Below are 18,852 nucleotides of genomic sequence, written 5' to 3'. Positions count from 1 at the left end.
GACAGTTTTATTTCTTCACTCCCAATTTGAATGCCTTTTATTTCTTTCTTTTGACTAATTGCCTTGGCTAGGAGTTCCACTACTAACTACCATAGCAGTGATGAGAGTGAGCATCTTGTGTTGTTCCTGATCTTAAAGGGAAAGCTTTAGGCTTTTCACCATTGAGTATGATGTTAACTGAAGGTTTTGTCACATATGGCTTTTATTATGTTGAGGTTCTTTCCTTCTATACCCATTTTACTTTATTGAGGGTTTCTTAAAATCATATGTTCTATCTCGACAACTACTTGTTCTGTATCTATTGATGTCATGATTTTTATCTTTTGTTTGTTAATGTGGTGTATTACATTGATAAATTTGCATATGTTGAACCATCCTTGTGTCCCTGGAATGAACCCCACTTAACTGTGGTGTATTATTCCTTTAATGTATTCTTGTATTCAATTTGCTAGCATTTTGTTTAGGATTTTTGTACCTGTATTCATTGAAGATATTGGTCTGTGGTTTTCTAGTGTTATTCTTGCCAGATTTTGGTAGTAGGGTTATGTTGGCCTCATAAAACATTTTGGAAGTATTGCCTCTTCTTCAGTTTTTGGAAGAGTTTGAGCAGGATAGCTATCAAATCTTTGAATGTTTGCTAGAATTCACTAGTGAAGCAATCTCCTGCACATTTTTGTGTGTGCGGGGAGGGGTTTCTGATGGCTGTTTCAATTTCCTCACTGTAGACTGATCTATTTAGATTTTCCATTTCTTCTAGGTTATTCTAGTCTCATTCTAGGAAGGCTATATATTTCTAGGAACTTATCCATTTCTTCTAGGTTATTGAGTTATGTGGCATATAATCTCTCATATTTTAGTATGATCCTTTGTATATCTGTGATATCTATGGTAACTTCTCTTTCATTTCTGATTTTGTTTATGAATATGTTCTCTTTTTTCCATAGTAGTTTAGCCAGGGGGTTGTCAATTTTATTACTCTTCTCAAAGAACCAGCTGTTTGTTGCATTAATTTTTGTACAGTCTTTTGTTCTCTATTTTATTCAGTTCTGCTTTAATTTTTTATTATTTTCCTTTCTTCTGCTGACTTAAGGTTGCTTTTGTTCTTTAAGATGTAATGTTAGGTTTATTTGAAATTTTTCTTGTTTTGTGATAGGCCTGTAATGATACAAACTTCCCTCTTCTTACTGCTTTTGCTGCATCCCAGAAGTTTTGATAATGTCCTGCTGTCATTCTCATTTGACGCTCTATATCTTTTGATCTCACTTTTTACTACTACTTTGACCCAGTCATTTTTAGTAGCATGTTGTTTAATCTCCACATATTTCTGTGTTTCTTTACTTTTTGCAGTCAATTTCTAATTTCAAAGCACTGTGATCAGAGAATACACTTCGTATGATTTCAGTCTCCTTGAATTTGTTGAGGCTGGTTTTGTGACCCAACATATGGTCTAACTCTGAGAATGTTCCATGTGCACTGGAGAAGGATGTATAACCTGGTGCTCTGGGATGAAATAAACGCCTCTTATCTTCACTTATCTGTGTATGTTCAGTCCTTTTCCTTCTCCCTTTTTATGATTTTCTTGTACAAATTATTTTTATGTTGTGCTTTCATTACCAAATCATAGTAGTTATTTTTAATGCCCCCTTTTCCCATATAACCTTTATGGTTATGTTTAAATGTTTAATTATTCTTCTCTGAAGTAGAGTTGCAATTTCCTGCTGCTTCTTCTGTCTGCTAGTCATATTTCTCAAAGTTTTGTCTACTTTTGCCTTTTTATCCCCAATAGAAGAGCTCCTTTCAACATTCTTTAAAATGTAGGTCTTAGAGTGGTAAATTCACTCAGCTTCCATTTGCTTGGGAAACCCTTTACTTCTCCATCACATCTAAAGGTAAACTTTGCCGGATATATTATCTTTAGCCCATTTTTCCTTTCATTCAGTACTCTGATTATTTTCTTCCACTCTCCCTGGATTATAATGTTTCTACTGAAAAACATGATTATAATCTAATGGAGTTTTCTTTACAGATTACAATCTAATTTTCCCTTGGCTGACACACAAATACTTTTTGTCATAAACTTTTGATAGTTTGAATAAAATGTCTTTGAGTTCTTTTAACATTGATATAATTGTGTTCTATTATCATTCCCTATTTCTTTCCAAAGCCTACTTCTTTCCAAAGGCTGGAGAAGTTCTCATCAATTATTTGACTATGCTCTCTGTTCTGTTTTCCTGCTTTTCACCTTACCCATTATACTTATATTGCTTTTTCTAATTGAGTCAGTTCTCATAGAGTTTTTTTTTTTTCTTAACTGTTGGTTCTCTCTCTTCTTCCTCCTTGGTCATTTCTAGATTTCTGTCTTTGAGCTTGCTAATTTTTTCTTCCATCTCATTAGCTCTATTTCTGATGCTAATGCAGTCCTCATCTCATTTATTGAGTTCTTCAGCTCCAGAATTTGGTTTTTCATAGTTTTAATCTCTTTGGTAAAGTACTCCTTTTGCTTATTAATTGTCTTCCTGGGCTCACTCAATTTCCTTTCTGAGTACTCTCATATCACTGAGCTTCGTAACTGCAATATTAAATTCTCTGTCATTTAAGTCACAATCTTCCATGACTTTGAATTTGGTTTCTAGAGACTTTGCATATTTCTTCTGTGCTTCCATACTACCTTGTGTGTTCATGGTATTTGATGGATGGTTTTTCTGCCTTCTCATTGAGGGTAATGAGCTCTTTTCTTATGTCAACAATTCAGCAGGTTGATGGGTAGGGCACATTTTTTCATTTTCTAGTATATTGTGTTATAGCAGAAATTTTTATTTTCTCTTACCTACACCATTTTCACCACTGGGAATGCAGTATAGAAGCATTACTACAGTTAAGAGAAATGTCACATACCCACTGGGATGTTGGGTCCCCCCTCTGTGACCAGTTTGCCTCAGTTATAAGGCACTACCATTGTGGTAGGGGCACATGGTGGGTGGTGGAGAACTGGCGTGCGAGCTTCCAGCACTACCTCCCTTTTAGTAATGGTCCCTGGCCCTGCTGTTTTAGGAGGTGTCTGCATGACCTCCACCAGGCCCTGCCAAGATGGGTTTTGGTGGTGGGGTAGGGGGAATTCACAATTTCCTGGCACCATTGTACTGTGTCAGGGGTGCCCACAGGCCACATGTGGCCCAACACAAAACTGTAAATTTACTTAAAATCTTTTTTTGGCTCATCAGTTTTTGTTAGTGTTTGTGTATTTAATGTCTGGCCCAAGACAACTCTTCTTCTAGTGTGGCCCAGAGATGCCAAAAGGTTGGATACCCCTGGTTTTCAATCTGACTCTATGGGGTTGGGTGGGGCAAGGAAGGCAAGTTTGTGATCTTGCAACCCCCCTTCCCCCCACAATGGCTGTTGGTACCTCTTACTGCCTGGGGCTTGTCAGCTTTCTTTACTACCTCTTCTGGGATGGGTGGGGCCAGGGAAGCAAGTTTTCTTTTGTGGCTCCACCCCCATCCCCATTCTAGGAATGGCTGTTGGCAGTGCCATGTTAAGGTTCCCAGCTACCTACCTCTACTAGGATCTGTTGCAATGAAGAAGGGAGAGCAATACACTTTTTCTCAGGGACTGCTGCTGCTTCCTCTCTTACAATCCAGGCTGTAGTGTGAAAGCTGTAGCCCCACTCTTCCCCTTGCTTAGACTAAGCTTACTGGAGTTTCAGTGGGCACTACACTGCATCTGTGGCAACTACTCCTTACTCCACCACCTCTACTCATTCCAACCTGGCCACCATCAGATGTTCCAATATGTGGATCATTCAGGCATATTTGTGTGTTGAGCAGGTGATCCTTTGTAGAGTTAGAGTTGTCTGACTACTACATTTAAAAGGAAAAGAAAGGAGTCCTCTTACTCCTGTGATACTGATGTCTGGGATGGACCTTTTATTTTTTAGAAGTTAGCATATGAAATTCTTGTAGAAGGTTCCTTAAGCTCGACAGTAATCTACCTTGATAAGCTACCTAAGGAAGGCAGGTCCTTTCCAGGAATGGATAACAAGATTCCCAGATGAGAATCACTTTGCCTTTGAGGTGGAGGGAAATGAGTAAACAGGAAGCTCATTAGAGTAAAGACTCTAGAAATTGGTAGGCATTGTTAGGAGACTTACCACTTCCTCAGATCATGAAAATGGAAATTTGAGGCAATCTTGTCTATATGTAAAGGAAGATCCCACTGACATCCAAGATACTACTCTGTTACAGGTTTTTCCTGAGAGCATTCAAGATCATAAGTCTGGAACCAAAGCTGTTTACTCATATGGTAGGCATCCATAGAAAATCCATTGAACTATATGGCACAGTCAGCCCAATTAGAATTTCACTGGATGTCACGTAAGATGATCTAAATTTCTACAGTACCTTGAACATGTGCTACAAACTTAACAGAATCTAAGCTTTTTAAATGAATTTTTTATCTGTCAACTTCAAAGCTAGAAAAAACATATTCTGCCAAGATATGTAAATTAAGTTTTGTTCTAGGGAAAATGAAATCCAATCATAAACTGGTCACATAAGAGGAACAATGCCACTCATTTTTATTGATAAACATAGTGGGCAGTGGCAAGATTCAGGCCCTGGGCTATCTATCTTTGTCATTCAAAACAGAAACTAATGCTAAATGTAGAAAGCACCTTATTCCACAATCTTACTAGTGCTATCTAAGTGTGTTCTCTAATCTCTGTCTCGCTTACATGTATATATAATCTTTTTCCCCAATAATATATATGGTAAGCTTCTTAAATATAGAGGCTAAGTTTTTAATTTCTTTAGTATTTCCCCTCCAGTAAATTTCTTCCTGATGATTTTTAAATAATAATCAAGTTAGGTTTAACTTTAATCTATATGAATTGAAGGAATAAAGGTTTTATAAAACAAATTTTAAAATATTCTTAAATATCATTCTAAAATTTTTACTACATTATAATGTGTGAATTGAGGAATATCTGAATTCCCCCACTGCAAGCATGTTTAAAAACATGTCTTTGTTTTATATTTAAGTCATCTGTATTACTATCATCATACAGGAGCATTACAGTATTTAGTGACTATTAGAAATCTTATTTAGGAAAAACATTTTGAAGGGAAAAAAAAACACTGTGAGATTAAATAATTTATTACCAGTGCTAAGATGAACACATATACTTGATACTCAATTTTATGCAGAACTTTAAAAAAATAGTTTTAATACAGTATCAAAATTTACACAAGTATTTTGTCAAAAGACCAGTGTTCCTTGTATTAGCTTCTGCAGGCACAAAAACTTATTTTAAATGTCTTCGATGTGTAGGAATACAACAATTTAAGGATGAAAGATTTCTAACAAGAGAAGGCATAAATATAGCAAGCAATTTTCTTTTACAGGATAGCAATATTTTTAAAAAATAAAAGGCTTAAATGGTAACCCAATTATGATAATAAGGTTATGCTATAGTAAATTAACTCAAATATTTTCTGAAAGCAGAAGACTGATTTTCCATCACAATAACATTTTAAAAACTATAATGAAATTTTCTCACCAATGACAATTAATAAACTTTGTAATGAGTCCATTTAAAGACAGAGTATCTGCTATGAAACAAATATGAGTAATATAGAGGAAATCTGAAAACCGGGAATTGTTGCATTCCTACTTTTATAACTTAAACTACAGTAAAAACAGCATTCTGTCACAGGCCTCTTGCACATTCATACAGGAAACTATCACTGCATTTGAATAAACACAAAATACCTATCATAGCATTTCCAGTACACACAGTCTAATATTTATATATACCAAAAATAAGAAATAAACTAAGCAAAGCTAGCACACCTCTTTTTCAGACCTCAAGCAATCTGAACAAAGCTTTTAGCCTCAATAATGAAGGGCATGCGTCAGTGTCTTAAAACATTAGATAGCTGCTGTAGTCAAAGAAAGCTTTTCATAAATGCAGTGCAGTATTTTAAAGTTTACATGAAGTTTATTAAATATAATAGCATGTCTAGAAACTAAATTGTAGAAATTGACGTCTCACAGCTGAAAACACTTAGAAAAAGTATGTTTGCTTATTCTTTAATTGCAATCGTTGGTATTAACATGAGTGAATACGGAGGTTGACATGTCCCCAAGATGTGTCTTCATGAAAAAATACATCAAGATTAAAAGAAAAAAATACATTTATTTTGATCATTTAAAATAAAAGGTACTCTCTGATAAGCACTCTACAAAGTCTTGCTACCACAGCTGGTAAGGAGAATTTACGTGGTAATTTAGCACCTCAAAACTAAAAAAAAAAAAAAAAAAAAAAATCCCAGAAACCTAATCTTAACTTACATCTAAATTATGCATCAGGAACTCCTATTTTGTTGACTAAAATATAAGAAATAGGTACTCAACTCTCAAACTTGGGAAGCTGGAAGATACCTCTTCTTCAGTACAATGTGGAAGAAAACTCTCACCATTAAATGTAACGCGTCAACTCAATCAAACCCACGGAGGCTCTACTGTGCTCTTCCAATCACGCGAGTTTCCGCTACAATCTTAGATCTCAGGAGTCAAAAACGTTTCAGTTCTCATGAAAATATTGGTACCAAAATGGTGATTTTCAAAGCTACCTTGTTTGAAATTGACTGCTGTAGACATCAAAGCGAGAGACATAAAATACAGCTTTAGTTATACTAAAGGTTTTTAGAGGGCAAATATGTGCAATGTACAATCACTCCATGTTACTCCATGAGTTCAGGTTTGTGGAAATCCACTCTTTCCTTCGTTTTTTCTCTCGTTCTGGCAGTGGTGATCTCATGTTTGAAAGAGTGTTTCTCACATTGGTCCTTTGTACTGGTTTCCAGACAAATGCTGCCTAATTCCAGGACACGAACCTGCAGCATCTCCAAGTTTCCTCCACACAACCTTTAAAAAAGAAAAGCATCTTAATTGTCCTCTTCCACAAACAGAGGAGTGTTTAAGGGGCATCTATGAGAGGGCAAAGAGGAATGTGCAGACAAGAGACAAAATACCCACATGAATGAGCTCAAACACAAATGAAATAAAACATGGAGCAAGCTTCTAAAGCGCAAGAACTACTCAGCTGATGGGACCACTAGGCTTTGCTGGAAACCAGGGTCCAAATTAAAGAATGATGTGCCAACTTACTCGGGTTGTATGAGTGATACTGAACTCTCTCTGCACACCGTGCACCCGGGGAACCCCTGAACAGTAACTCCCACCCTCGGAGGTTGACTGCATTGGTGGAGATGAGGCACAGGCATTTGTATTTTTTTAAAGGCTCCCAAGGTGATTGCAATGTGCACCTAGAATTAAGAACTCCTAAGCAAAATCATCCTGGTTCCTATATTATACTTCTCTAATATGGGATATCAAAGTGTTTAATCCACTAAGGAAAATGAAGAAGCCTTGATCTTGAGCTATTTAAGTCCTGAGCAGATCGTTTTAGGGCCACTGGTAAATTTCCCTGCGTTTTCTGGCAGAGGTGGGGCTTCAATCATAAATTTTAGCAGCCAAACAGTATAATCTCTCAGATTACCAAACAGAAAGCAGGGAAAAAATAAGAATAAATTCAAGAATCAGTGAACTAGATACAATTACCATGTGTTGAAATTTGGGCCATTTTAGAGGGACAACAGGAAAGGTGAGATTAAGAATAAAGTAAAACTACTGAATTCACTAATGATATACCAATATAGTAACATTGTTACTGAGTGTACACACACACACGGTAATAGTCAATAACCCTCCTAGAGAGGTTCACTATAAAAATTATGTTCAGATTAATTCCACAGTAATTTACATGGCTATAACATGAACACAAACAAGTTGGTTCTTCAGTGATTCATAAACTGTGCTTCTTTGTTTTGTTTTTCTTTTCAAGAGAGCAGATACTCCAGAGAACCCAGTAAGAATAATCCAGGGGTCTGTCTACTTTCATTTGTAAGCCAATGCAACTATTAGTCTCTATGTTTTAGCAGACATTACTATGTGGCAGAAATGTCCTGTCCTATTTGGAGAGTTGTAGTTATGGTCCTTAACTATTTGGAAAGGAATGGCATAGCTGTGCACAAGGGAATTAATAAACCGACTGTGAAGAGATACAAACATCTAATCAGGAAGCCAAGGTAGCACCCCTTTCTAGCCCTTAAATTGTAAATATGATAATATCTATCCAGGATACTTTAAACTAGTTTAGAAGCAGAGGATAAACTCATGACCACAAAGAATCACAGACACAAAGCATTAGATGGTTACAACTCAAAATGCAACCCCTCTTCAAGTTCTCAAACGTTAACTGCCATGAGCTGTATGGTGAAACACAGAGCGGGCAGAACTCTGAAATAAGCCAGTGATGCTAAGGCAGACTAATGACCTGTTAACTAAGGGAGAACAACAGGTTGGTGTCTGAGATTCCCCTAGATGACCCATCAAGTATTTCAACTGTTCTCGGGGGATTTATGAGAGTCAAACAGAGGAATCTAAGATGAAACTATTAATACAAAAAGACAGATTTACTTTACTGTTTCTTAGAAGGGAGTGTATTTATTTCTAAGAAATTATTTTTCTTTATTCTCCAGTATTTGTGTTTTCGATGTTCATATAATTTGTAATGGTGATGCAAATATTTTAAATCATTACTTTTTCTCTTGGCTTATAAGTAGTTTCCAAATACATGAGTGTGAATTGTCAAATTTGGGCCGGCTTGTGTTTTGTTTTTTTTTTTTAAGTGATGGTGACCAAAGACAAAAATGGACAGTTAGAAAAGGTTTCCTAGAGCAGGTTTACAGACAAACAGGGAGGGCAAGCTTTTGGCTTCAGGAAAATATCTTCTATAGGGAAAATCAACAACAATACCAGTGCATGTGGCCTTTTGAAGCATTTTTGGAAATGTAGGAAAATAAAAAAGATTAATATGAACTAATCAAGATAGAATTCATTAATAGGTCTCTTCTGTGATTAAGAAGCAAATTTTCTATGTCTAGAAATCTTTTATCTAAAATTTTAAAAAGGTGCAAGAAAAGAGACAATCGTGTAGTTTTTTTACAGAATTTATGGCATTAAGCACAATGGAGATGTAAGATGCATTGCTTTTCATTCTTGAGGAAAGAAAACGGAAGTCCCCAGATTTACTACACTTGGGAAAGTGGAGAGAGCTAGTCCTCATAGGATACCTGGTATACTTCTGCTCATTTGAGAATAATTACAGCAAGTGTTGAGTTGGCCAAAAAGTCCATTTAGTTTTTTCCTTAAAATAAAAGACACTTTTCATTTTCACCAATAACTTTATTAATTTGGATATTTTGAGTATGTCAGCTATCTCCCTCCCGCCATTGGCTTCTAGTGGGTAGGGGCCAGGGGTGCTGCTAAATATCTTCCATGCATAAGACAGCCCCAAAGCAAAGAATTATTTGGCCAAAATGTTAATAGTACCAAGAAACTTCGTAAACCATTTTTGAAACATTTGATCAGTCACAGAACCTTCTCCACACACTGCACAAATTTTTTTTTGCATTTCAGTTGCATTTTTACCTTTCTTGAAATAATAAAGTATAATATGCTAAAAATGGTGCATATTTTCTTCCATCTTCAATATTAAAATGGCTGCACAAAAGTTCACCAATTTTGTTTTTTTTTTCTATGCATGTTGATATGACAGCTGTCACAAAATGATCTAATAATTGTTTCAAATGAAGTTAAAGACAACTAAGCACTACTATAGCCATCATATGGAAAAAATCTAATGGGCTTTTTGGTCAACCCGATAACCTAATTAGAGTAATTAACAGATTTCAGGATCTTCATTTCTTCAAACATAAAATGTGAGTGTGGGGCTCTTAGCCAGTAGTTCCTATCCAAACTGCCCATGGTCTGGGGTGATACCCAGACATCTGAATTATAAAGGAGCTCCACATACTACTCTTTGGAGACACCCCAGGGAATGACCTCTACAGCCGCCTCTAGTTCTATAATTCCTAATGTCTGAACTTTCTCATTCCACAGTCAAAAGATGAGAAGCAACAGGCATTCCTAAATTTCTCTGGGGGAAGTAATTCAAATTGAAAACCTCAAGGACAGGCTGAGAAGCTACAGAAAGGTAAACAGTGATGCATTTAGGCAAGCATGCCATCTAAAACTAATGGCCTTTTGAAAACAGACAAAAACATATGCAAGAAAGAAAAAATATAACTTGGAAAGGGTTGCAAAGGAAAAACAGCCACAACACAAAGAAGCAGGAAACAAAAATGCTTTCCCCAGCACATATAAAATGCCCATGGGACTTTGTAACACTTACTGGATTCCAAGAAGACCTCAAAGAGATTGATAAATGTCTGAGAATATCAGGTCCTAATAGTCTAAAGCTTAAGGGTATTTCTAAGCAATTTTTATATCCTAATGGACAAAGAATATAAGGATAAAAGTACAATCTATATATAGCCAATTAACTGATTAATATAATCTTTCACAATTTTTGCTCTTAATAAATATGTTCCTCTACAATATTCCCATTTAGCTTTTAATAAGATTCACAAATATATTTTTGATTAAATTATGCATCCATGCATATTACTGAAATAATTAAAATTTAGTCGGATTAATAAAATTCAAACTACATAATGATCACATAGGATATGTATCATGAAAATAGCGTGTCAGTTTTTCTACCGCATTCCTCTGACTTCATAGATCATGTCTATGTGTCTATCTTCTGTCACTGTATTCTGGGCTTGTGTCAATGACTGAAAGGTAAAGATACTACTTCACATGACATGAAGCACACTTACCATAGGCATAACGAACCTAGCAAATATTACCTGCTAAGAAGGTGATTGCCCCCCAAGTATAGTTACAAGTGAACCCAAGGAAGTCTGTGTCCTTTATTGCAAGTTTTTAAACACTAATTTTTAAGAAACTTTTCAAAAGTATGAAACAGAAACCCATTTATTAGAGCAAAACTGGTAACACATTTCAGACAATAATATTTAGAAATTTCCATAATTCTGGAATATATTGCCTGATTATTGCTTACCTGAAATATTTTTTATTGCAGTTTTATTAACACAACTATGTTATAAAATACTAAAGGAAAAAAGCAGGGGGAGTTGATTTTATTTTCATGTAAATAAGGCACTTGACCAGCATTTTTAAAAGTAGGTATTCATAAAGCAATCACTAAGCTATGATGAGGCTTTCAACACAGAATACACAACAAAGCACATCAAACTTACATTGCACATTTCTCTGACTATAGCTTTTTCTGTCTCACTAAGGTCATGTTCATACTCTTTACCCTGTTGACGATCTATAGTTTCCTGAACATCCAAGACCTGGATTTGTTGAAAAAGAAAAGCAAATTTCACACGGAAAAAAAAAAACTTGTTAGTTATAGAATAAAACCATCAAGGAGCTCCACTTCGTAAAACCTTTAGTTTTTTTCCATGTCTGCATATCAGGGTGGATGCATATATGCCAAAATCACTTAAGAGAGCTCATTGTTGTGTAGCCGATCTGGAATCAATTCACTTGATTTCAAATGGTCATTAACATCAATCTCTTGCATCACTAAGAGTCTACTGAATTTATTAATGTCTAAAGTAATTAGATGCATTTCGTTAATTGGGTCTTTAAGATAACCTGTGTCGATGATTTAGAGAGTCGATAATTCTTGCTCCATTGTGAAAATGAGTAATATAATTAATTATATACCAAACAGTCCAAATGATATGTAGACATGGCCTATAGAAGAGGTGACTAAAAAGATGACAGTGATGGTGAAACTGGTCAGAATTCAGCAATATGTACATAAGAACTTTTATTAACATTAACACTACTGACCTCACAGTTCTTGCCTGGACATTCTCAGGGGCTAGGAAAGGAATACGGAGACAGTTCTTTGATATTAGCAATGAGAAACACTGACTCCTTATAGTGAGAATATTTGAGCAATACTTTAAATATTTTTTATTAGAGCAAAGTATATAGGGATGACATGCTTTTAAAACAATTTTAGATTGTTTAAAATCTCTAAACATTTCTCTAAATTATTGCTAAATAGACTGAAAATAATATTCCTTTAAAATGTAAAGTTTTCATGTCAGTACTTTTTATAGTACAAAGCTTAGGCTTTGAGTGCTGTTTGTTATTTTCCTGTCTGCTTCTAAACTAAAGCATTAGTGTAGCATCAAAAAATAAATGCTTTTCCTAAAAGTTTCTGTAGACTCCACCCCAATATTGCTAAATTCCTTGTTCTGTTGTCCTCATGGTCAATGTTAGTGACACCACACCTAAAGGTGTCACTTGAGAACTAACACCAATGAACAGTTGAGCCAAAATAAATGACTTAAGCATGAAGTGGAACCTTCATGTCAAATTCATATACATGAAGGGTATACTGATATTTACCAGAGTTCAATTCTGCTATAAATACCCTAGTTCACAAACTACTCTCTGGTGAACTCAAAACTTCTAGCCATTGTTACTGTGTAGGTAATACTTCATCAGTGTAGGATTAATAGCAGTGAATGAAAGTCTCACCCTTTTCCTCAACTCAGATTAGAGTCAGTTCACATTCTCAGTGACTCTTCATAGGAAACTTAAAAGAACTCTTGGAACAAGCTCATTTACTTATAAATTCAAGTTAGAATGCACCTCAGAGAAGTGTATATCAAATCAGTAAATTCCTACTAAATGAAATGAAGCTCCAATTAATAGTTATCATGAATTTTAAAACAAGAAAAATGAGGTGTTATTTTAAGGGAGCTAATTTCTCACACTGACTTCAAACACTTCCCCCAACCATGACCAGAGTTATTAAATCCTAGAGGATTTTTTTGAAATCTATCAGAAGAAACTGAGCCATTGTTCCAATTATTTCTATCAGAACAGGGAAAAAATTGTAGGCTACAAATCTGCTCTAGATTGGTGGCTTTTAAAAACAGAGTGTTTTGAGTGACTACACTGTTTTTTACACTGAGGCAGCCTTAAGATGCACTTCCCACAGACTCTGCGTTCACTTCTGTTTCAGACGCAGTTAACTTATGGAAGTAAACACGTTCTGTATTTAAGAGCCTCCAGTTACCCAGTAAAAGTACTTCAGTTGCTCACTATCACCCACAGCCAAGAGCCAAGTGAGGACACTTACGTGTTCTGATTATAACATAATATCTTCCTCTCTGGAGAGAAAATTTTATATGAAGATTAGAGAATGAATGCAGAGAAAGCCGAAGAGCTCTTCCTTGCCTGCCCCTTCCTTTTAGGCCAGACAAGCACAGCTGAACTGAAAAATTCAGGAAAGACTGCAGTGCGGCCCACTATGCTGATCTGATTCAAACTACACTTGCCATTTAACACGGCAACAGGAGGAGTCAGCGTTCAATTTGAAATGTGGGACAGTGTGTTGCTTTGGGAGTATGTGCAGACACTAACACTACAGGATTGAAGCCACTCTCTCATTTTTTTTTTCATTTCTAAAATGCTTTTTGGATTTATGCTAAAGTAACAGCACATTTAACATGCTTTTCATGATAAACAGCAGTCAAAGGCTATAGCAGACAGCAAGTGTTTTTGAGTGGCTAAACCAGCACCCACCCGATGGAGGGCAGCACTGTGCATTCCAGTGTAACCTCCATGAAATCCTCTCAGCTGCTTACTTTGTGAGTTATCCCAACCAAGACAGGACATACCAAGTACACTGCTACCAGCCACAGCATGATTCTGCTGCCTTCCCTCACCCACAGTTTAGACTTGGGAGAAGCAAACTTATTTAATCTCAGTGGCAGCAAAGCAAAATGAGGGAGCTAAATATGCTAAAACTGAATCATCCAAATCAAATAAATATTTTGAAGTTTTCATCTACTTATTTGCTTTATGCATGGCAGGGAAAGTGTGGCCCACTCCAAAAGAATGCATCTTCAGTCTGTTAATGAATCATTCTGAATTCAAAACAACATTAGAAAAACTGTGAAATCCATGTGGCAGGCACAGGACTGAAGCACTCTGCCTACTTTATGGCTCAGAAAGTTTCATCAAGGCTACATGTTAGGGATTATAGGTAAGTTGAAGGACAGTGTTTCATACTTGGAAAATGATAAAACTTCAAGGAACTGTCTCAGTTTTAAGATGATTTTTATTGCCTTCATCTATTTCTACTCTTAAATATTTACTTTATTATTTTTACTTATGGTACTTATTATTAATAATACTTATTAGAAAGCTCATCATTGGTAAAGAAAATTAAATAAATTTTAGCCAAGTTGGTTTTGAAGTCATTGCAGAATTGGAAGTAAAAGCCAAAAATAAAATTGCTTTATGAGCAAGACCATACATCTAATACTCTATAAAGGAACTTCACCTAGAGTTTGAAGACCTAATTTCTATTTAGTGGGGAATGGAGTAAGTTTTTGTTTCAATATTTTCTTTTCGTAAGTTGCACAAAGTATTTCAATTGCATGAAGAAAGAAAAAGATGGTGTCCTTCCTTACTTTGGCCAGCTGTTAACTCCCTGTATTAAAAGACATCCACGCCACAGACATTGCACATCAATACCTATAACAATATTTTACACATATGAATATATACATGCACACCAGACTTCAACTAGATGCAGATAATGAATCACATTACTCAAAACAAAATGATAACAGTAGAGATTCAACCATAAGTCCTCCAACCCATTGTTATTTGAAAAAATTGAAATCATACTTCAAAAATTAAGATAAAGTTACACCATTAGGGGTCAAAAATAAAGTATATATGGAAAAAACAAGACTGTGAGGACTACTAGACTACAGCAAACAAACCACAACACAACTGAATTTCTTGATAGATGGTTGCACACAGTTGGTTACCTTAAGAGAATGTACCACGGGTTCAGGCTGCTGAGAAGGTGTGGTATGTCCACTGAAGCTAGCTGGAGAGTTGGGTGAACTGTTATTCCCATCAGCCCCTGATGACAACCTAAAAGAACCCTTAGTAGAAAATCAACAACTTTGTTATTGAAACAAAAGTCGTTTATAACTGTATAGATGTCATTCAATTGCACTGCCAAATGAGAATTAGCCATTTAGTCAAATTTTTTCCAAGCCTGTCCTACAACACTGTCAACCTATTAATTGGAATACACTTGCTGCTTGACCAGCAAGAAAAGTTAACCAAGAACTATCTCTATGCATGTCCAGATGTCATTTCTGATTTAGCAAGGAGAGAAATGCCCCCTAAGGAATGGCCATTAAACACTTCAAGAATGATTTTTAAAACTTAAAGATAAGAGTAGGGAATTTCTGAGTTACTCCACAGCTGAGTTAAACATGCTCATTCAGCAAGACAAATGCCATATTCCATATGTCTCAGAAAATGCAGGCACATCACATTCCTGCATTGGAGAAACTCTTACAAAATGCTTCTTTAAGGGGAGACCTAGAGTGTAACATATTCCAAAGAGGTTTAATCAGTATTTGCTTTAAGAAAAAAAATCTTATTTTGTTTTTTTTTTTCAAATGAAAAACAAAACAGATCCAAAATTACATTCTTGCAGTTAGTGACTTTGCACCTGAGCTAGTGAGAAATCAGAACCGGGCATGATTGCTCTTGACCTGTGAGAGTCATAGTCACCCAAACAGGAAATGGGAAAAAAGTAAAAATAAAAATGACCTTTTCTAGGGATTGCTTGGAGAAAGACTAAGGGATCAGGAAAGAAAAAGAGCAGCAGTGATCTACCCTCCCACAAAAAGCAGTTCACTGGGAATTTCCACACCTGTTTTTATGGTGATCGTTACATCCAGGGGGCCTGAGAGATTTTAATTTTTGTCCATCAGCATACCTACAGATGTTTTTCATGCCTAACAGACTAATAACGGTTCTGCTTATCCTGATCCTGAGAAGGATCATCATGTGTGGATTCACAAAGGGAAGAAATAACTGGTTTTGGAGATTTATTTTCCAGCATCTGTAGGAGAGCTTTGATGTTGTACATTTTAGGGATGGGAAGAAGCTGGGGGCAGCAACAGTTTTAGGTAGGGATTTTATGCAAATGATGCTACTTTTAACAAATTGACAATTCCCATTAATCTTACAAAAATTATTATGCAGCAATTTGGAATATCTTCTCTCTTCCCTTGTTGCTGTCATTTCCCACGTCCTTGATGGTATCTGTGCCACAGCACAAGCCAGTGGAGGCCACGTTCACATCTTTGCTCAAAGAGCTATGGAAACAAACCAGGCCCTGTCCCACCCTCACTAGCAGCCATGGAAAATGACATTTAGGTGACCTCTCCAGCTTCTGTCCTCCATGGCTACTAAAGATGAAATTAATAACCCCAACCTCCCCCCACCCCAGGGGAAAAAGATTTGTAAGATTTGTTTCCCTGTATTTGTAATTCAGAACAAATCAGTCATAATAGTACAAGACAAACAATAAAAGGGGAACTATCTGAAGTTGGTTGACTGGGCACACCCTCCCTCCAACCCTACCACCAAATTTTGGGTGTCCTCTTCCTCTGTAGAGAGCAAATGTTTCCAAAACAACGGGATTACAAAGGAAGTTCTTCCCTGCATGGCTCTAGTCCTGTGCGATTCTCTTGCCCTACTATCACCATCCTTCTGAACTCATATGAAAAGGCCCCTGAGGTTGTGCAGAGTTCACTTCAACCCTTTCATTTAGGACCCACCAGTGCAGGTTCGTCCTCCTTCTGACTGGTCATCTAACTCAGCAGGCAATAATCCCTCCCCCTTCCCACTTGCACTACCCTCCTTCCGGTCCTTCTCAGACCCTTTCCAGCCCAGCCCTCTGTTTCAAAGGTGCCCCTCCCAGACCTTGCAAATGGAAAACATTATCAGTCCCAGTCTGCATCTGCTTGGGAATGGGGTCTGTATATTTCAGGGCGTTTTGGTTTAAGGAAATTTCTAAAATCAATGATGAGTGGCTTCCCTGAACCAAATCCTCTGGACAATTTACCATTGTTTAAATTTAAGGGGAGTCGTGTTCTACCCTAATCTGTTCAGAAAAAATATTCATTTGTTAAAGAAGTTCCCTTAGAATAATAATAATAGAAAATAATAAGGGTGACACTAGGAAATACACAGTGGGGGAAATTTATCATTGAGCGATTAAAGTTTATTTCAAATTCACTTTGTGAGCCATGGACTAATAATCACAGGGAGTATCAAGACCGATGGTTTGTATGGTTTTTGTGAAGGTACAAAGGTAGCCAACTGCCCAGTAAAGGTGTACACCAACAGATGCTGAACAGTTTCCAGATTGTAAAAGAGGGACACTCCTCATTCTAATACATCTCATTAGTTACTATACAGGTTTCCATTTCTACATGCTTAGTAGAATCAGGGAATTATCTAGGTTCAATCAATACATACTCTCTGTTGATGAGTATGTTTTCACTGAAGTATTTTTAAAAATGTACTACTAAGTAAAACAAATTATTTTAAAGTCTCTAGAAGTTTATTTCAATAAGATTAAGCCCATTTATTTAAATTGTAACTTGGCTGCTTCAGGTGACAAGGGATTTAAAAAGGGGAAAATCATAGTGAATTTGGAAATGTGACTCCCAAGTCCAGAGTGGCTTGTTTTCAAGTTGCATGTGATCCAGTGCATCACCATCTCTTGGGTCAGTGTCAATTTGAAAGGGCAAGGAATAATTTTCTGGCCTGATCTGAGACATCTGGTGGTATCTGACAATTCATTTTCATGGCCACTGACCTCTTAATCTGCTTTTCATGAAAGGTGCAGGCTACCTTTGTTCTTCTCCAGTGTTTGGGGTAACTCAGCTTTCACCCTCAGGTTCAGGGGGGGAAAAAAGACTAGAGATGACTCTTTAGGAGATGAAAGACTCTACTCCAATTTCCCTCCCCAGATTTAGACACACAGCAACTTTCTTTTCAGGTCTACAGACTTGTTTTCTACCCCCCCAGTATAACTTTTCCTCTAGCAGCAGAAGTCATCTGGTTACGCACAAGCAAACGCAGCAGCTGACTCATCTTCACTCACCGGGAGAGTGGGCAGGCATCTTCCTATTCCTCGGCACCCTTGCCACCACTGCAAGACCCGCCGGGCTCTGGGCCCCCAGCCTTTCTCCATATTTGAGCTGTTTCTAGTTGGAGGTTGCCTTCTATTCTGGGTGGCCTTATATTTGGAACAATATAGTACAATCACTCAGAAAAATACTGTTTCCCAAGTCTCAAGAAAGCAGATAGAACAAGAAGCTTAATGAAATGAACCACAATGACCACAATGGCAAGCTGTAACATGCACCCCAACTAGGGAAAAAATAAAATAAAAACAAACTGAAGTCTGTGTATTGGAGCTAATACTGATTTTTTAAAATAAGTTTGTGGCAAAGCTGTAACTAATTCTCAAACTATCAAAATGGTAGATGATAATGCTAAAGTTAAAGAACTTAGACAACTTTATTTTGTGGGTTTTACTTCTGAGAAATAGAGAAGTACCATAAGTCTTCCAAGTATTTAAAGCCGTATAACTTCAGAACTTAACAGAGATTATTCCAAATGCATCTGGGAGCACAATCCCCTTTTGGTAAGAAACACAAGTTGGATAGATAGATACATTCAATGGCACTCAAAAACTGATGCTGATTCAATTTCTCAGCAAAATATCTGCACATTTAAAACATACGGGGGGGGGGGTTACAGTTGTTCATATGGAAAATAATAATAAGTAATACAAGGACAAATTGTTTCATGTTCTCACAACTGTAAACCTATTTTTGCCCCACACTGTATGTATGAGCTAATGTGTCATAATAAATGTTTTACATGGGATATATACACAGTTATCAAAATGTCTATTAATCAAGTTAACCC

General features: G+C 36.5%; 1 protein-coding gene across 6 annotated transcripts in view; it reads right to left on the bottom strand.

Annotated features, from left to right (window-relative positions):
* Window positions 1–5,135: 5,135 nt before the first annotated feature.
* Window positions 5,136–18,852, bottom strand: part of CCDC85A (coiled-coil domain containing 85A) — a 167,163-nt gene continuing 153,446 nt past the window's right edge. For 2 of the 6 annotated variants that reach the window (XM_028517649.2, XM_028517650.2), the window contains one exon: window positions 5,136–6,924. In XM_028517649.2, coding sequence (XP_028373450.1) covers window positions 6,835–6,924 — 90 coding nt within the window. In that variant the 3' untranslated portion in view covers window positions 5,136–6,834. Of the gene's footprint in view, window positions 6,925–11,249; window positions 11,349–14,867; window positions 14,988–18,019; window positions 18,155–18,852 lie in introns of all 6 variants that reach the window. The other 4 variants (XM_028517644.2, XM_028517645.2, XM_028517647.2 and 1 more) reach the window with 4 other exon arrangements.

The sequence above is a fragment of the Phyllostomus discolor genome, chromosome 6, assembly GCF_004126475.2.
Source record: "Phyllostomus discolor isolate MPI-MPIP mPhyDis1 chromosome 6, mPhyDis1.pri.v3, whole genome shotgun sequence".
NCBI lineage: Eukaryota > Metazoa > Chordata > Mammalia > Chiroptera > Phyllostomidae > Phyllostomus > Phyllostomus discolor.
This window is presented reverse-complemented; position numbering and strand designations above follow the sequence as displayed.